General features: G+C 37.7%; 1 protein-coding gene across 2 annotated transcripts in view; it reads right to left on the bottom strand.

Annotated features, from left to right (window-relative positions):
• Window positions 1-1029: 1029 nt before the first annotated feature.
• Window positions 1030-14852, bottom strand: part of MASTL (microtubule associated serine/threonine kinase like) — a 32966-nt gene continuing 19143 nt past the window's right edge. Inside the window, exons 8-12 of one of the 2 annotated variants that reach the window (XM_036842946.1) lie at window positions 12452-13597; window positions 10941-11079; window positions 5405-5518; window positions 5206-5307; window positions 1030-2210 (exon numbers count right to left, since the gene is read on the bottom strand). In XM_036842946.1, coding sequence (XP_036698841.1) covers window positions 2053-2210; window positions 5206-5307; window positions 5405-5518; window positions 10941-11079; window positions 12452-13597 — 1659 coding nt within the window. In that variant the 3' untranslated portion in view covers window positions 1030-2052. Of the gene's footprint in view, window positions 2211-5205; window positions 5308-5404; window positions 5519-10940; window positions 11083-12451; window positions 13598-14852 lie in introns of both variants that reach the window. The other variant, XM_036842945.1, reaches the window with a different exon arrangement.

The following is a 14852-nucleotide window of genomic DNA, read 5'->3' on the forward strand; positions in this document are numbered from 1 at the left end:
ATACAGCAACCACTTCCCAAACCCCAAATTAAGACAAATATTCTGAGAAGTAGTAGGGTACTTAGGGCTCAAATAGTGATCATTTATTAAACACCTTTTATGTTTGCTACATACTTTGTATTATTTAATTCTGACAAAGGTACACTAAAATAAATACATTTTCTATATTTGTTTAACAGTTAGTGGAAGTGGGGAAAAAATTATTTTCAATTAATAAAAATTATATATAGTAATGAATGCAGATTTCTGCTGGCAGAGCAATCTGTGTTCTTCAAAGACATGTATGCACACACATCCATACAACTGCCAAAACACTTCCATTTTTCCATTCTTGTTCTGTCTCAGGTTTTTCCTTAATGAGTATCTGAACCCACAAAAAGGTTTAAGTTTAGATAATAAATCACTTGTTCCCAGCAAACACTATTACAGCATGCAGAATTCCAGGTGGCCATAGCTGCACCTGCTAGGGCTGCAACAGCAAACTGTTCTTAACTTTTCCACTTAAGGGCACCGTCTCCTGCATTGGGAATAGGTTCAGTGTACATCTCCCTCGATTATTCAGTAATGTTTCAAATCCCTGATAAGACTGGTGTCCTGGAAGTTCCTCATAATTAATCTGCATAATACAGGTAGACAATCAGAGTTTAATCCACCCAAGGTTTTTTACTCTGGCAGAGCAATGGTTTACACCATTTGTGCTTGATTCCAAAGCCAGTGTTCTTTCTACTACTTGAAAATTCCATAAGAGGATGACAAATAATCCTAGCTTTTACCTAATTTAAGGGAAAGATGTAATTTACATTAAACAAAGTTTTAACTGTTAACTGTATTTTGAACATATTATTGTTAGAAGAGGTGACTATTAGGAGGATTAAATCTGAGTAGTCATTACTAAAACAAGCTCAGTAAAACCATTAAATCATGGATTCAGTTACACTGCAATGATTATTACAGTGTCTCTTTCACTGTAACAGTTTTAAACTTATATTATCTTCGTCAACTACATTAGTAACACGGCTCATACTGGGACGGTGATGGAAAGTAAAAACACTCAAGCCATTTTGCAAAAGGAACAATAGTATTTAATAGATTAACAGAAAATTTACACATGGTACATTTAAATTTGAACTTTTCTCTTTTGGGGGGTAAGTCTGCAAAAAACCTGAATGAATTTAAGATATGACCTGTGAAACTGAATCGTAGTGTATCTATATTTAAAAGAATGATGTTGACAGAGAATATATCGAAGTATGTTACAATTATATTTATTAAATGAAAGTAAGGTAGTTATTTTTTTAGGCTATTCTGGTAATGCCGCATATGTTTTAAGCAAATTATTTAAAAATGTAAACCATTACATTTTTTATTAAAATTGAACAAGCTGTTAAAATTGCTACAATATATCTCACCTAAGCTCTCCAGTACTATTTTAAATACATATGTATTGTAGAAAAAGCACCAGAAGCAGTCAAGGCAGCAAAACTGTATTCATAGCAAAATAAGCCAAAACCCTCGTCTTTTTGTTTATTCCTCATTCCCGAAAGGAGTTATATTACTGAATGAAGGAATTTTCCAACTGCATTTTTGAGGTCACAGTTACAGCCTTAAATGATTGGCTTTTGCAGGCAATCAGGTACAGATAAATTACACTAAAATAAAACTGTATGATGTTTTTGTCATATTAACACCAAACTGAATGGTGGACTGAAATGAACAGATGAGAAAGAAAATCAAGCTCGAGGCTCACTCTTTCTCTAAAGTGGTCATGTTTCTAGTTTTACTGAAGCATTAATTTTCATAAAGTACACCAACAAAATAAATAAGTTGAAAAAAGCTTTGAAGATCTATGTACAACTCTGAGATTAAGATAAATTACTGATTATGTTCTCGATAGCCTTTTAATGCTGTGGAAGCTGTAACATACATGAAAAGCTCATTGATCCGGGTAAAATAATGATTTTTCCCCCCTTAGATCAATCTAGTATTAAGGCGTATGTAATTATGCTAGCTTATTCTATAAGGCAAGGTTAGATTAAAGGGAAAATTTATGTGCTATAGGCTAAATCCAGATACTGTCAGGTGCTGGGCATTATTCCTGGCTTCAAAATAAGATGTATCAGTTTCATTGTCTGGTTGGGGTATGAAAGGCATCGTTTGATGCTGTAGATTTTCCCAGTCCACATCACTGAAGAGAGGATGATGTTTCAACTCTTAGGAAAAATATCAAACAAAACGATATTATGACACCATTACCAAAGTCCTATTTTACAGGAATTAAAGAGAGACTGTCTCACATGTACCTTGCCCTGGCTTACTGTGTCTGTTTCACAGACATTTAAAAACATCTGTCTCTTTCTTCAACCACATACTTCCCAACAGCACACAGTGTCATTCTGTATGTCACTTGGCATATGACAGGTGCCTTAACAGAAGCTTATCTTTCTCACTGCCTGCATCTTCTCTCAGAATCCCTGACTCAATGAGAGAAGACAGCCTGGCCTACTTCCTGCTCCCCGACACAGCTTCCACACCACTAATCCTAATCTTCCATGATTAATGCCCCACTTCTCATTCCAATTCCTTGCTGCTTGCTTTGATCTCTGTAATCCTCAGCATCGTCACCCTAGATTACTTCAGCAGGAAGCTCATCCTCCACTCCCTTGCTGTCTTCCCTGTGCTCCATCCTTATCCTTCCTGGTAATTTCATCACACACACTGATGATATTTCTGACACATTCTTTCTCTTCCTGGTTCTTTGATTTCTTTGATTTCACTGACTTGCATCTCTACAACACACCAGCCGCCCAGCAGTATGGCCACATCTGAGTCTACTGCTTCCACTTACAAAATCTCAACTTTGCCTTCCTCTTTAACTACATTTTCCTTCTATCTAGTAAAATGAAATCTCCTCTTTTGATCACACAGGTATTTAGTTGGCAGACATAGCCGCCCCTCTCCTCAACTATTCACTTCATTAGGCAACAATAAAGACGGCAAAAAAATGAAGTGTCAATTAAGGCAGTATACAAACCAAAAAAGCAATCAAATTTAAGGAAAATATCGGAAGACGACTACACAGACAGGAAAGAATTGTTTGTCTGTATTGGGGGTAATGGGCTGGAAAATCAATATGTATATATGATGGATTTTCCATAAACTAAAAGACTGGTAGGGAAAGGGATAAAAGAGCAAAAATAATTCACATTTAGAGAATTTATTTGTCTCAACGGTTCAAGCATGTGTTACTTTAGAGTTATTTGTAGTATTAACTCGAACTGGGATATCTGGATGTGATGTGATGCTTCGTGATCCTCTCATCATAACTATTTATTTAAACTGAGTCCGCAAAGGAATTCTAATCTAGGTTAAGATTAACTAAATAAACAGTTGTTGAAACAACTGTTTCTTAACTGAAGAATACCCCTATCTGCTTCACTAGGTAAACTGTTCATTTAACAAATGAACAAAAATTTGAGGTCACTGGTAAGAATGTACTGAGCAAGTTACAGGGCATTATAGCCATTTTCTAAACAACGGTTTCCCAACTTTGTTACAACTGACCTTTGGGACCAGATAATTCTTTGTAGTAGGGACTGTCCTGTGCACTGTAGGATGCTGAGCAGAATCCCCGGCCTCTACCTACTAGATGCCCCCAACTGTTGTCACAACCAAAAAATGTCTTCAGACAATGCCAGATGTCCTTTGGGGAGCAAAATCATCAGCAGTGGAGAAGGCTGTTCTAAAGCAATTTTTATTTATATTATTTTTATTTTTTATTTTATTATTATTATTTTTTGGCTGCACCTTGAAGCATGCAGGATCTTAGTTCCCTGACCAGGGACTGAGCCTGTGCCCCCTGCAGTGGAAGCTTGGAGTCTTAACCACTGGACCACCAGGCAAGTCCCCTAAAGCAATTTTTAGAGCTCGGTTTTCAAATGTCTGCATTCTCACTTTACATAAGTTTTTGCTCAGATTCCACTCTTCAGGTCTTCCTGACCACCCCATCTAAAAAATAAAACTCTTGGGCTTCCCTGGTGGCGCAGTGGTTAAGAATCTGCCTGCCAATGCAAGGGACACGGGTTCGAGCCCTGGTCCGGGAAGATCCCATATGCTGCAGAGCAACTAAGTCCGTGAGCCACAACTACCGAGCCTGTGCTCTACAGCCCACGAGCCACAACTACTGAAGCCCGTGTGCCACAACTACTGAAGCCCGCGTGCCTAGAGCCCATGCTCTGCAACAAGAGAAGCCACTGCAATGAGAAGCCCACGCACCGCAACAAAGAATAGCCCCTGCTTGTCACAACTAAAGAAAGCCCGCACGCAGCAACGATGATCCAACACAGCCAAATAAATAAATTAATTAATTAAATTTAAAAAAATAATAATAAAAATAAATAAAACTCTTGGCTTCACTTTGTACCCTCTCACTTTGCTTTCTCTCTTCATGTACTTACCACTAGATGGAGTTATGTTATGACTGTATTTGTTTACTTTCTGTCTTTCCACTAGAATGTAAGTTCTAGAACTTAAGCACAGGGATTTGTCTGGTTCATCCCTAGGATACCTCCAGTGCCCGAAACGAAAACACTGCCTAGCACCTAGAAGTCACTCTATAGGATTTGTTAAATGAATAAACTGTTGACCTCATTGGAGGGAACACCTAGAAGCTGATGTGAATGACATATTACTAAAGTCCATTTAGTAATACACCCTACTTCACATGGAAATGCATTTTGAGACACAGTGCTTAGTTGTCTCTATATATACATTGTGACAAAAAGGATTTTAAGGCAGCTGCTAATGAGATTTACTGGAGTTTCAAAATTGGGTTTTAAAATTAATTGGAGTTTCCTGCACTGGAAAGAACATTTGAATGGGTCACAATGCACCAATTTTGTCTTCTTTGAGGCAACCTGGCTGTGAAGAATGCAACAAGGAGTCAAAGTCCATAAAAATATTTGATAATCAATAATGATATCAGGGACTTCCCTGGTGGCGCAGTGATTAAGAATCCACCTGCCAATGCAGGGGACACGGGTTCGATCCCTGGTCCGGGAAGATCCCACATGCCACAGAGCAACTAAGCCCGTGCACCACAACTACTGAGCCTGCGCTCTAAAGCCCACGAGCCACAACTACTGAGCCAAATCAGTAGTTTGGCTCAACAAATCAAGGGTAAAACAGTTAACTAACACAAAACCTTACCTTTCATTCCAGCTCTCTTTGTATCATCAATGGTTAAGAGTATTTCTACAGCACTTTGAGCATTATCAGATAACTTTTCTTCACCTTCAGGCCAAGGGATATCTATAAATACAAATAAACTTGTTAATCATTGCTCAAGACAATAATACAGAGATAAATGAGATAAATGAATCTATCTTAATAGGAGAAAAAGAATCACCTCTTTTCAGAATATTCTGGAATACTTGCTGGGGTGTTTCATCGTTGAAAGGGGGAATTCCTGTTAGAAACTCAAACAAGCAAACTCCAAGTGCCCACCAGTCTACTGCAGGACCTGGAATTTAAGAAGAAGCAGCTGAACTTGCAAGCATTTTCTATAAATGTTTGATCAACTAAAACATTAACTGTGGATATTTGGGCACAATGAAGACCCAAAGGCTCGTTTCCTTGAGGCTTTCTTCTGGCTTCGAAACGTGCAAAGACCCAGATTACCTTCCTTTAGGCAATGTGGTAATTACTTTCTTGGAAAATATTGGGCTCTATAAGATGATACGGAAAAACCCGAACGAACTTTTTGGCCAGCCCAATAGAAGTTTAGATTAGCAATTAACATGGCTAGTTCAAAAAAAGTTTAAAAAGTTATTAATAACCTCTGATATTCTGGATACTTATTTGTGCTAAATCCTAAAACACAACCAAGGAATGCATTTAATCTAAAAATTATTCTCTAAAAGAGTATTTCTTAATTTCAAATCAGGAAACAATAACATTCAGATGATTCTATAGCCCACTCGTTTCACAAAGGAATGAGATGAGGTAGTAATATTAATGCAAACTGGAGGATAACCTGCTAACTAGGGAAAGCCTTACCTACAGAGGGTTTTTTGTTTTGTTTTGTTTTTGCCACGCACACCACGTGGGATCTTAGTTCCCCAGCCCGGGATCAAACCCGTGCCCCCTGCAGTGGAAGCACAGAGTCTTAAACACTGGACTGCCAGGGAAGTCCCCTTACAGAAGGTTTTAATGTGGCTTTATTCATTTTAAGAACATAGAGGGACAAATTAACAAAAAATACTCATTTAAACTATTGCTTGAGGAGGTAATTAGAAGTCTTAATAAATAGGTAAAACTGATTTCTTTTTTTTAAAATTTTTATTGGTGTATAGTTGCTTTACAAAATTGTGTTAGTTTATACTGTGCAGCGAAGTAAATCAGCTATACATATACGTATATCCCCTCTTTTTTGGATTTCCTTCTCATAGGCGTTCCCTGTGCTATACAGTAGGTTCTCATTAATTATCTACTTTATACATAGTATCAGTAGTGTATATATGTCAATCCTAATCTCCCAATTCATCCCACGCCCAGGTAAAACTGATTTCTAAATAAAATCTTCATTGGAAGCACCATTTGTATACAAAGACGTTTTAGACAATTATTTTAAACATGACCTTATAATCTGGTTTATATGCTTGTTTAGTTACATCTATGAACAAAATGTTTCCTAAGCAAAGGTTAATTTCAGTCCAAAAATGATTAACTTCAATATAAATTTAGAATTGAGACTCTAGTCTAGAACTAAATTTGCCTGAAAATTACTCTTTAAAATCAATTTCACAAGACAACCCTCAGAATGGGAGAAAATATTTGCAAATGAAGCAACTGACAAAGGATTAATCTCCAAAATTTACAAGCAGCTCATGCAGCTCAATATCAAAAAAACAAACAACCCAATCCAAAAATGGGCAGAAGACCTAAACAGACATTTCTCCAAAGAAGATATACAGATTGCCAACAGACACATGAAAGAATGCTCAACATCATTAATCATTAGAGAAATGCAAATCAAAACTACAATGAGGTATCACCTCACACCAGTCAGAATGGCCATCATCAAAAAATCTACAAACAATAAATGCTGGAGAGGGTGTGGAGAAAAGGGAACCCTCTTGCACTGTTGGTGGGAATGTAAATTGATACAGCCACTATGGAGAACAGTATGGAGGTTCCTTAAAAAACTAAAAACAGAACTACCTTATGACCCAGCAATCCCACTACTGGGCATATACCCTGAGAAAACCATAATTCAAAAGGAGTCATGTACCACAATGTTCATTGCAGCTCTATTTACAATAGCCAGGAAATGGAAGCAACCTAAGTGTCCATCGACAGATGAATGGACAAAGAAGATGTGGCACATATATACAGTGGAATATTACTCAGCCATAAAAAGAAAGGAAACTGAGTTATTTGTAGTGAGGTGGATGGACCTAGAGTCTGTCATACAGAGTGCAGTAAGTCAGAAAGAGAAAAACAAATACTGTATGCTAACACATATATATGGAATCTAAAAAGAAAAAAAATGGTTATGAAGAACCTAGGGGCAGGATGGGAATAAAGACGCAGACCTACTAGAGAATGGAATTGAGGACACAGGGAGGGGGAAGGGTAAGCTGGGACAAAATGAGAGAGTGGCATGGACATATATACATTACCAAATGTAAAATAGCTAGTGGGAAGCAGCCCCATAGCACAGGGAGATCAGCTCAGTGCTTTGTGACCACCTGGAGGGGTGCGATAGGGAGGGTGGGAGGGAGGGAGACGCAAGAGGGAGGCGATATGGGGATATATGTATATGTATAGCTGATTCACTTTGTTATAAAGCAGAAACTAACACACCATTGTAAAGCAATTATACTCCAATAAAGATGTATAAAAAAAAATCAGTTTCACAAAATTCATTACTGTGGTTAAGCAACTACCACCATTTCATTTTAAAACAAGTGGGAAAAAAAAAAAAACAAGTAGGAAAGCATCATGGAATATGCCATTAGAAAAAATAATCACATGCATTTAGAGTGCCTTTTCATCTGCAAGCCACATAATCCCATCTTCCCTAAGGAACACAAGGTACAAACAGTCTCTGGGCTTCTATTTCTATAGTAATCACTATAAAAACATACAAAACACCTCGGTTAGTAGGCCTTTCAAGCAGCACTGAGAAAGAATTATTCCAATGGCTCAGATAATATAACCAAATAACAGAAAAGTAGGGGGAAATCAGGAAAAAATGTGCATTTTAATTTATTTTACTTAGGTTAGAAATTAGGACCCTTTTCCCAGCTCAGCCGAAAATGTACTCACGTCAAAAACACATGATTCTCCATGGATATGTCATACATACCCATACACTTGAGTCAAAGTCTAATAAGATCATGTATTGTGATAAATCATATTATCAATTATAAAATAAATCAATTATAATATATATCATTAGCCAGAGATATAGAATAAAGTTGTTTTATACTACTGGCTTTCTAATTTAAAACCCGCTTCTTTAATTTGTAAATTGATACTGTTAATTCCTTTCTATTTTCTAATAATAATAGAATTGAATGGTTTAGAAAATTCAAGCCCTTTTGTAGCCACTAATATTAATATTTTTATCAAGCCTATTTTTTCAGTTGCAATAAAAAAAAGCTATATCTACACTCTCTGCTACCTTTAAAAGTTATTAAAAAATGCCACATGCCTACATTTGTTTTCACAGAGAAGAGCAATCTCTCTGGATGTCTTCCTGCTCAGAAGACAGAAGACAGTTCATAAATAAGCTGAAATGAAAAAAAATTTTGTATGCAATGTGATCTAGTTAGACTTTGACTGTTCAGTTAAATGTGCTTTGCCATGTTCCTTTATGGAGAAATTTACTCACCCGAAGTCAGAGATCCTGCATGTAAGAAAACAGGAGTTAGGTACATTGTTTTAAAGTTATGAGTTCATTCTCACATCATTCATTGAACTAGAAGCCAGGTATTGTGCCAGATATAAGAGATACAAAGATGAGGAAGACAGCTTTCCCCAAGGAGAAAACACCCTACTCTGGGAGAGACAATACAGGTAATTTTAACACAATTTTAAGAGAGCTGAAACAAACATATGCACAAGAAGCTGTGGAAACTCAGGCCAGGGTCCCTAAGTCCCCTTGGCTGAGGGGAAGACATGGAGGGCATCAGAGGTCTCAGCAGGATGTTTGGAATTAGAAAACTAAAGAGCCGAAGTGAGTGTTTCTGGGGCCTGGGATTCCAGGGAAAAGGTTAGAGAGCAGGGAATTGTTTTTTAAAATTATAAATTGCTGTCTATGATTTATTTTAAACACCATGTATCAAATTACTTTTATAGAAAATAAAAATTTTAGAATATTTCACTAGCTAGCTAAGATAACTAACTACATGTCCCACTAAAAGAGTGGCAAGATCTTATCAAGTAAATCTTTACATTTGAGGTTTACTTTCATACTGTATCCTAAGTTGGAGAAAATGTAAATTATAATATAGGAAATGAGCTGGCAAATCTGTGACTTAGCAAAAAGGACAAAGTACCAAAACTAGTTAAGTGCCCAGAGTGCCCAGAGGAACTTAGATGCTTTGGCGGATAAAGAAAGGGGAATGTTAAATGTGTCTGCTTTCAACACTGTAGAGATTATTGACAAGGGTGAGTGAGGGCTGCCAAGGAGCTCTCCTGGAGGGCTATGCACAAGGAGAACTCAGACTCTAGATACAGCAGTGAATAATTAGTTCTCCATAATTGATCAAGGGATGCTTTATGGAAGAGGTGGCATTTGAACTGATGAGCAGATGAGAAGAAATTTGACAGGGAGGTGACTGGGGACTGGCTTTTCTAAACTAAGGCAAAACAAAACAAAACAGGACTTCCCTGGCGGTCCAGTGGTTAGGACCCTGCACTTCGACTGCAGAGGGCATGGGTTCAATCCCTGGTCGGGGAACCAAGACCCCACATGCCACATGGCGCAGCCAAAAAAAAAAAAAAAAAACCCTACTAAGGCAAAACAGTTGTGCAAAATATGGAAAATGTGAAAATAAATGTGTCTAAGTAAAATGGGAAGATAAGGCCTATAAAGAGACTAACTGAGAGACGAGACTAGCAATGAGAGCTCAGAGCCTTGAATCAGTGACCCGGCTTTCTTTTTGCAGGTAGGAAGGAGCCACCAAGCCAAACACCGCCTCTGTTTCAAGGAGGGGAGTAGCATGAACTCCATTATGCTTTAAGAGGGAAAGTCTGGTGGCAATGATTGCAAAAAAGAGAATGAAGTTGAGGAGATCAAAGAGAAGGTTATAAAATGAAGGAAAGGGGAAGATGAGGTTCTTACATGGAATAGTGGCAGAGATGAAAGTGAGGAGACACACTGCAGAGATGTAATTCATCGGATTTAAATGCCTGAAGGTAGGGACAATGTTTGTGTCACCATGAAGATGGTGAACAGAGAGACGGAACAGAGGAAGAGCAAGCTAGAGGACAAGTCGAGCTCTGATACATAGCATCTGAATGACGGTAGAATACAGAATAGGCACTTTGGCCACGTGTCTGCTGCCTAGAGAAAGTCAGGATTAGAGACAGATTTTTTTTTTTGGCCTCGTGGCATGTGGGATCTTAGTGTAGGCCCAACTGTCTATTCCTGAACCCAAACTAAAATAGACCTGGGGAGACATTTAGAACAAAGACAGTAGAGGGGGTGGAAGGCGGGACTTCTCTGGATCATTGAGACTAAACCAGCAGTCCAAGAACAAATGGCTTCATGTCTTCTTTCCTATAATAAAGGCCATATATGTGAGAAAAGAGTATTGCACGAGTTCATTTTCTTTTACCTTATGCAATCTAAGTACTAAAGAAATTTAAAACAATTTATCTCAGAAGAAAACATAGTGATACTTCAAAAACGCAAGATGTGCATGCCTTACCGTGGGCCCTGCCTAACAGCAGCTCTGGTGCGAGGTAGTCTGGAGTTCCCAGGATTCGCCCATCATCCACAGGGGCCGCCCCTCTTCTCACACTCTTTGGAGTTCGGTATGGAGTTCCTGACTTGACCTGATTTGGGGTCTGCTAATTTCAAAAGAGTTTAAGACACAATAAATATCTTAATTCCTTTTACAGTGAACGGAAATGCTAAAGCAAAAGAAAAGCTAGGCTGCTGGGCCTAAAAGATACACTCAAATACTTGATCAGGTTTTTTTTTTTTTAAAGTATTTAATTAATTAATTAATTTTTGGCTGTGTTGGGTCTTAGTTGCAACATGTGGGATCTTCGTTGCGGCATGCAGGATCTTTCGTTGTGGCTCGAGGGTTTCTCTCTAGTTGTGGTGCACGGGCTCCAGGGCACGTGGGCTCTGTAGTTGTGGCGCGCCGGCCTAGTTGGCCCGCGGCATGTGGGATCTTAGTTCCCTGACCAGGGATCGAACCCGCGTCCCCTGCATTGGAAGGCGGATTCTTTACCACTGGACCACCAGGGAAGTCCCACTCGATCAGTTTTGAAAATGGCCTTGTAACTAATTATAATTATGAAAAGTCCTATTGTAAAAAGCCCTAATTATAATAATGAAATTCAATAGCTTAGATAACACCAATTATTTCAGTAAGAGCTGGAAATGCAAGAAACAATGAAAAAATCCACAAGAAAAAATTCTTGATAGGATGGATCAATACAAGCTTGAGAGCAGTCACAGAGGGAGGCTGTGGCTGACAAATGAGTGAATTACTAGGACAATGCATACAAGAGAACTACACATAAACAACCTCTTGTGCTAACTGGCATTTATGGTTTTAAGGTATTTTGTTGTCTCACAAGGACTCTGTGGGACCAGCAGGACAGGTGTCATTATATTTTACAGACAAATGGCAGACAGAGGCTTTGAAGATAAGGACTTCTAAGTCACTCAGTAAGTTCTAAATAGAAAGCTCAAGTCTTGTAACCCTACAGTCGAGGTTTACACTTTCTGTATTATGATGTCTCTCCGAAGGAAGGAAAAAATGAAACTTTGGGTTTAAAAAGATAAAGGTTTAGGAAAAAAAAAAAGATTTGAAATATCTATTTTTCAACTTTCTTCTATAAAGGAAAGAGATCATCTAAATATGTCCTTAAAAGGCAGTAAGGTAGATGGACTTTAATTTTGTATCTCAGAGTTGCTGTGATCAAGTGAAAATATGTGATTGTAAATATGTAAACATGTGATATGTAAATATGTGAAAGTATACAGAACAATACAAATGAAGGAGGCATTGGAGTTAAGAATGATAAACATTGCTACCTGCTTTACCTTTCTGTACTAAAACCTCCAAGGAGCCATAGATTCCCAACAAGCAAAACAAAACTATATGATTAATATTATATAGTCTAGCTGACAGGCAAGTATCTGGCCTTAATAGTTTATTTTTCTAAAATCTAAAGGACAAAACATTAGCAAGTGATCACTTACCTGATATGGCATGTAGGATCTTTCTTTTTGAGTAGGGGTTATAGCCATGGGATATGAACCACTACAGGCACATGAAATATCCATCACATCTAAAGAAGTAATGCTCATTTTGGATGGTTCTGAGCTATTGGATGCATTAATATGACTGTTAAAACTCCGAAAAGCCACAGCATTTCTTTTAGAGGTTAATGTTTTCAAGGCCTCCAAAGAAGGAGCTAACATTTTTCGGTTGCTGTCTTGGACGGCAGGACTCTCATCACCTCTCGGCAAGGTGCCTTCTTGGCAGCTGGGGGATGCAGGAAGTAGGTCTTCAATATTTGATTCTTCCAAAGAGGATTCTTTGATGCTTTTATCTGGATCTAAGGACTGCCTTCCTAATGGACTTTCCATGATGGAAATTCCAGGAAAAGATGAATCAGAGTCCATGCGAATACTTTTAGGAGTTCTATCATCATCGGAACACAGGAAACTAGAACTTAAGTAGTCTTTCTTACTACTCTTGTCACAGTCGTCATCCAGTTCACACATAAGGTTTTTTGCTATCATTGGGACAGGTGATTTTTCTGGGGTTTGTTGTTTATCAATGAAAGAATTGCCCATGTTCTCCTTATTAGCACCGTCATTTTGCTGATCTCTGTATACCGACAGCTTAAGGTCCTGGACTTCAGCTGTTAAGCCTGTCCTTTGATTGGCATAACCATCTCTCATTTCATTACTACTCTTATACTCGATACAATTTTTTTTATTCTGTATAATTTCCTGACAAGGACTGGAGTCAACTAACTCAAAACTTCTTTTACAACTTCTTTTCCCAAGGTGTTCTTCAGTCACCCCACTGGAATCCACAGCACATTGATGTGACTGATGGTAACCAGACTGGCTTGTGTCAGCAGCCAGATGAATATTATTTACATCCAGCTCTCTTGCTTCCCAAGAAGCTTCCCCAGAAGAACATTTTCCAGCAAGGTTTCCACAAGAGTTTCCAGTGGCAGGATCAGCACTGCTGTTATGAATGGGAGAAACGGCTAACTCAAGATCCCTTTTATTGAAACTTTTGGTCTCCATGGCATTTGTAGATTTTGTACATAAAGGCTTTTCGACTGTATTACAACTCATCATTGTAGAGCCCACTGCGTTGTCACTTTCCTAAGAGGGAGGGAAAAACGGTTAAAAAAATTATGTAAAGCTGAGAATCTTTAACCTTTTAAACCTCTGCCCACTTAAGTGGGATAACTGACCCCATAAGCTACGATGGGTAGCTCTTTCCACATTCCCGTGGAAAAACAGAACAATGATAATGGAGAATTAGAAAGCAATATAAACAATTATAGTATACATTTATATACATTATTTTGAGTGAAACACTGGTATAAAATTTAAACCAACTATTCTATAATATGTATTTGATGGTGTATTACATGTTATTTAAATAGGACAAATTAATAGGAATATATTCAGGCAAAACTGAGGGTAAGGCTACATTATGTATATATCTGCTGTGCAAAAGGGATGATTGTTTTGTATTTCAATCACAGGGCATGAAATACAGTTAATGGAAAATTACAGGCTAAAAATATTGTTAATGTAAACATGTATCACTTCATACAAGTATAATAAAACCAAGCTGACAAGATGAAGCTAAACTAACAGCAATTTGTAATTAAAAACCCAAAATAACAGGAGTTAATATCCATTGTCAACAATATAAACTGATGATGCGTTGATAACAAAGTGCTCTTCCTGAAGACTATTTGAATTCCAACTCTGCAGGTGCCCTTATGTGATCAGAATTTTGGACATAATCTTGCAAACTGGCATATGGTAATCAGGATTTTTACAAGATTACTCAATTAGAGTGAATCTTCAATAAACCCTAATAGTGCATATTTCTGATATGTGAAAAATCGAACTTTATTAACTTACTTAGTAATAGTAAGGAGCAGTTAGTCATGAACAAAAAGACAATTCCTAAAGTACAACTCACTGCTCTGGAAGCACAGAAAATGATGCATTTGGGGATTAGCACAGTTTATCAGCAGTCCCCTGTGGTCCATTGTCACTCCTCTGACCTAACCTGAGAGGCTCTACTGTAACCCAATCATTGCATTCCTTAGGGATGCAGACGAGGGAGGAACAAGGTTAAGCTATGTACAGTTTGAAATATTATATAACATGCTTTCTTGAATAGAAAAGAGGTAAAATAATAGAATGGAAATCTGGCTTTTCCTGAAGCATTTATTACCTAGAGGGCAATCAATAAGGAGAGAAGGAAAAAAGATTGAGAAACCCTGCCTTAACTAAAAAATAATTTGACCTTACTCCTAAAATACACATATCCAACAATAATGAAGAAAATCATGCTACTGAGAATAAGGAGCAAATACAGTCCAATTTATTTTAT

The sequence above is a fragment of the Balaenoptera musculus genome, chromosome 2 (genome assembly GCF_009873245.2).
Source record: "Balaenoptera musculus isolate JJ_BM4_2016_0621 chromosome 2, mBalMus1.pri.v3, whole genome shotgun sequence".
In the NCBI taxonomy this organism is placed as follows: Eukaryota; Metazoa; Chordata; class Mammalia; order Artiodactyla; family Balaenopteridae; genus Balaenoptera; species Balaenoptera musculus.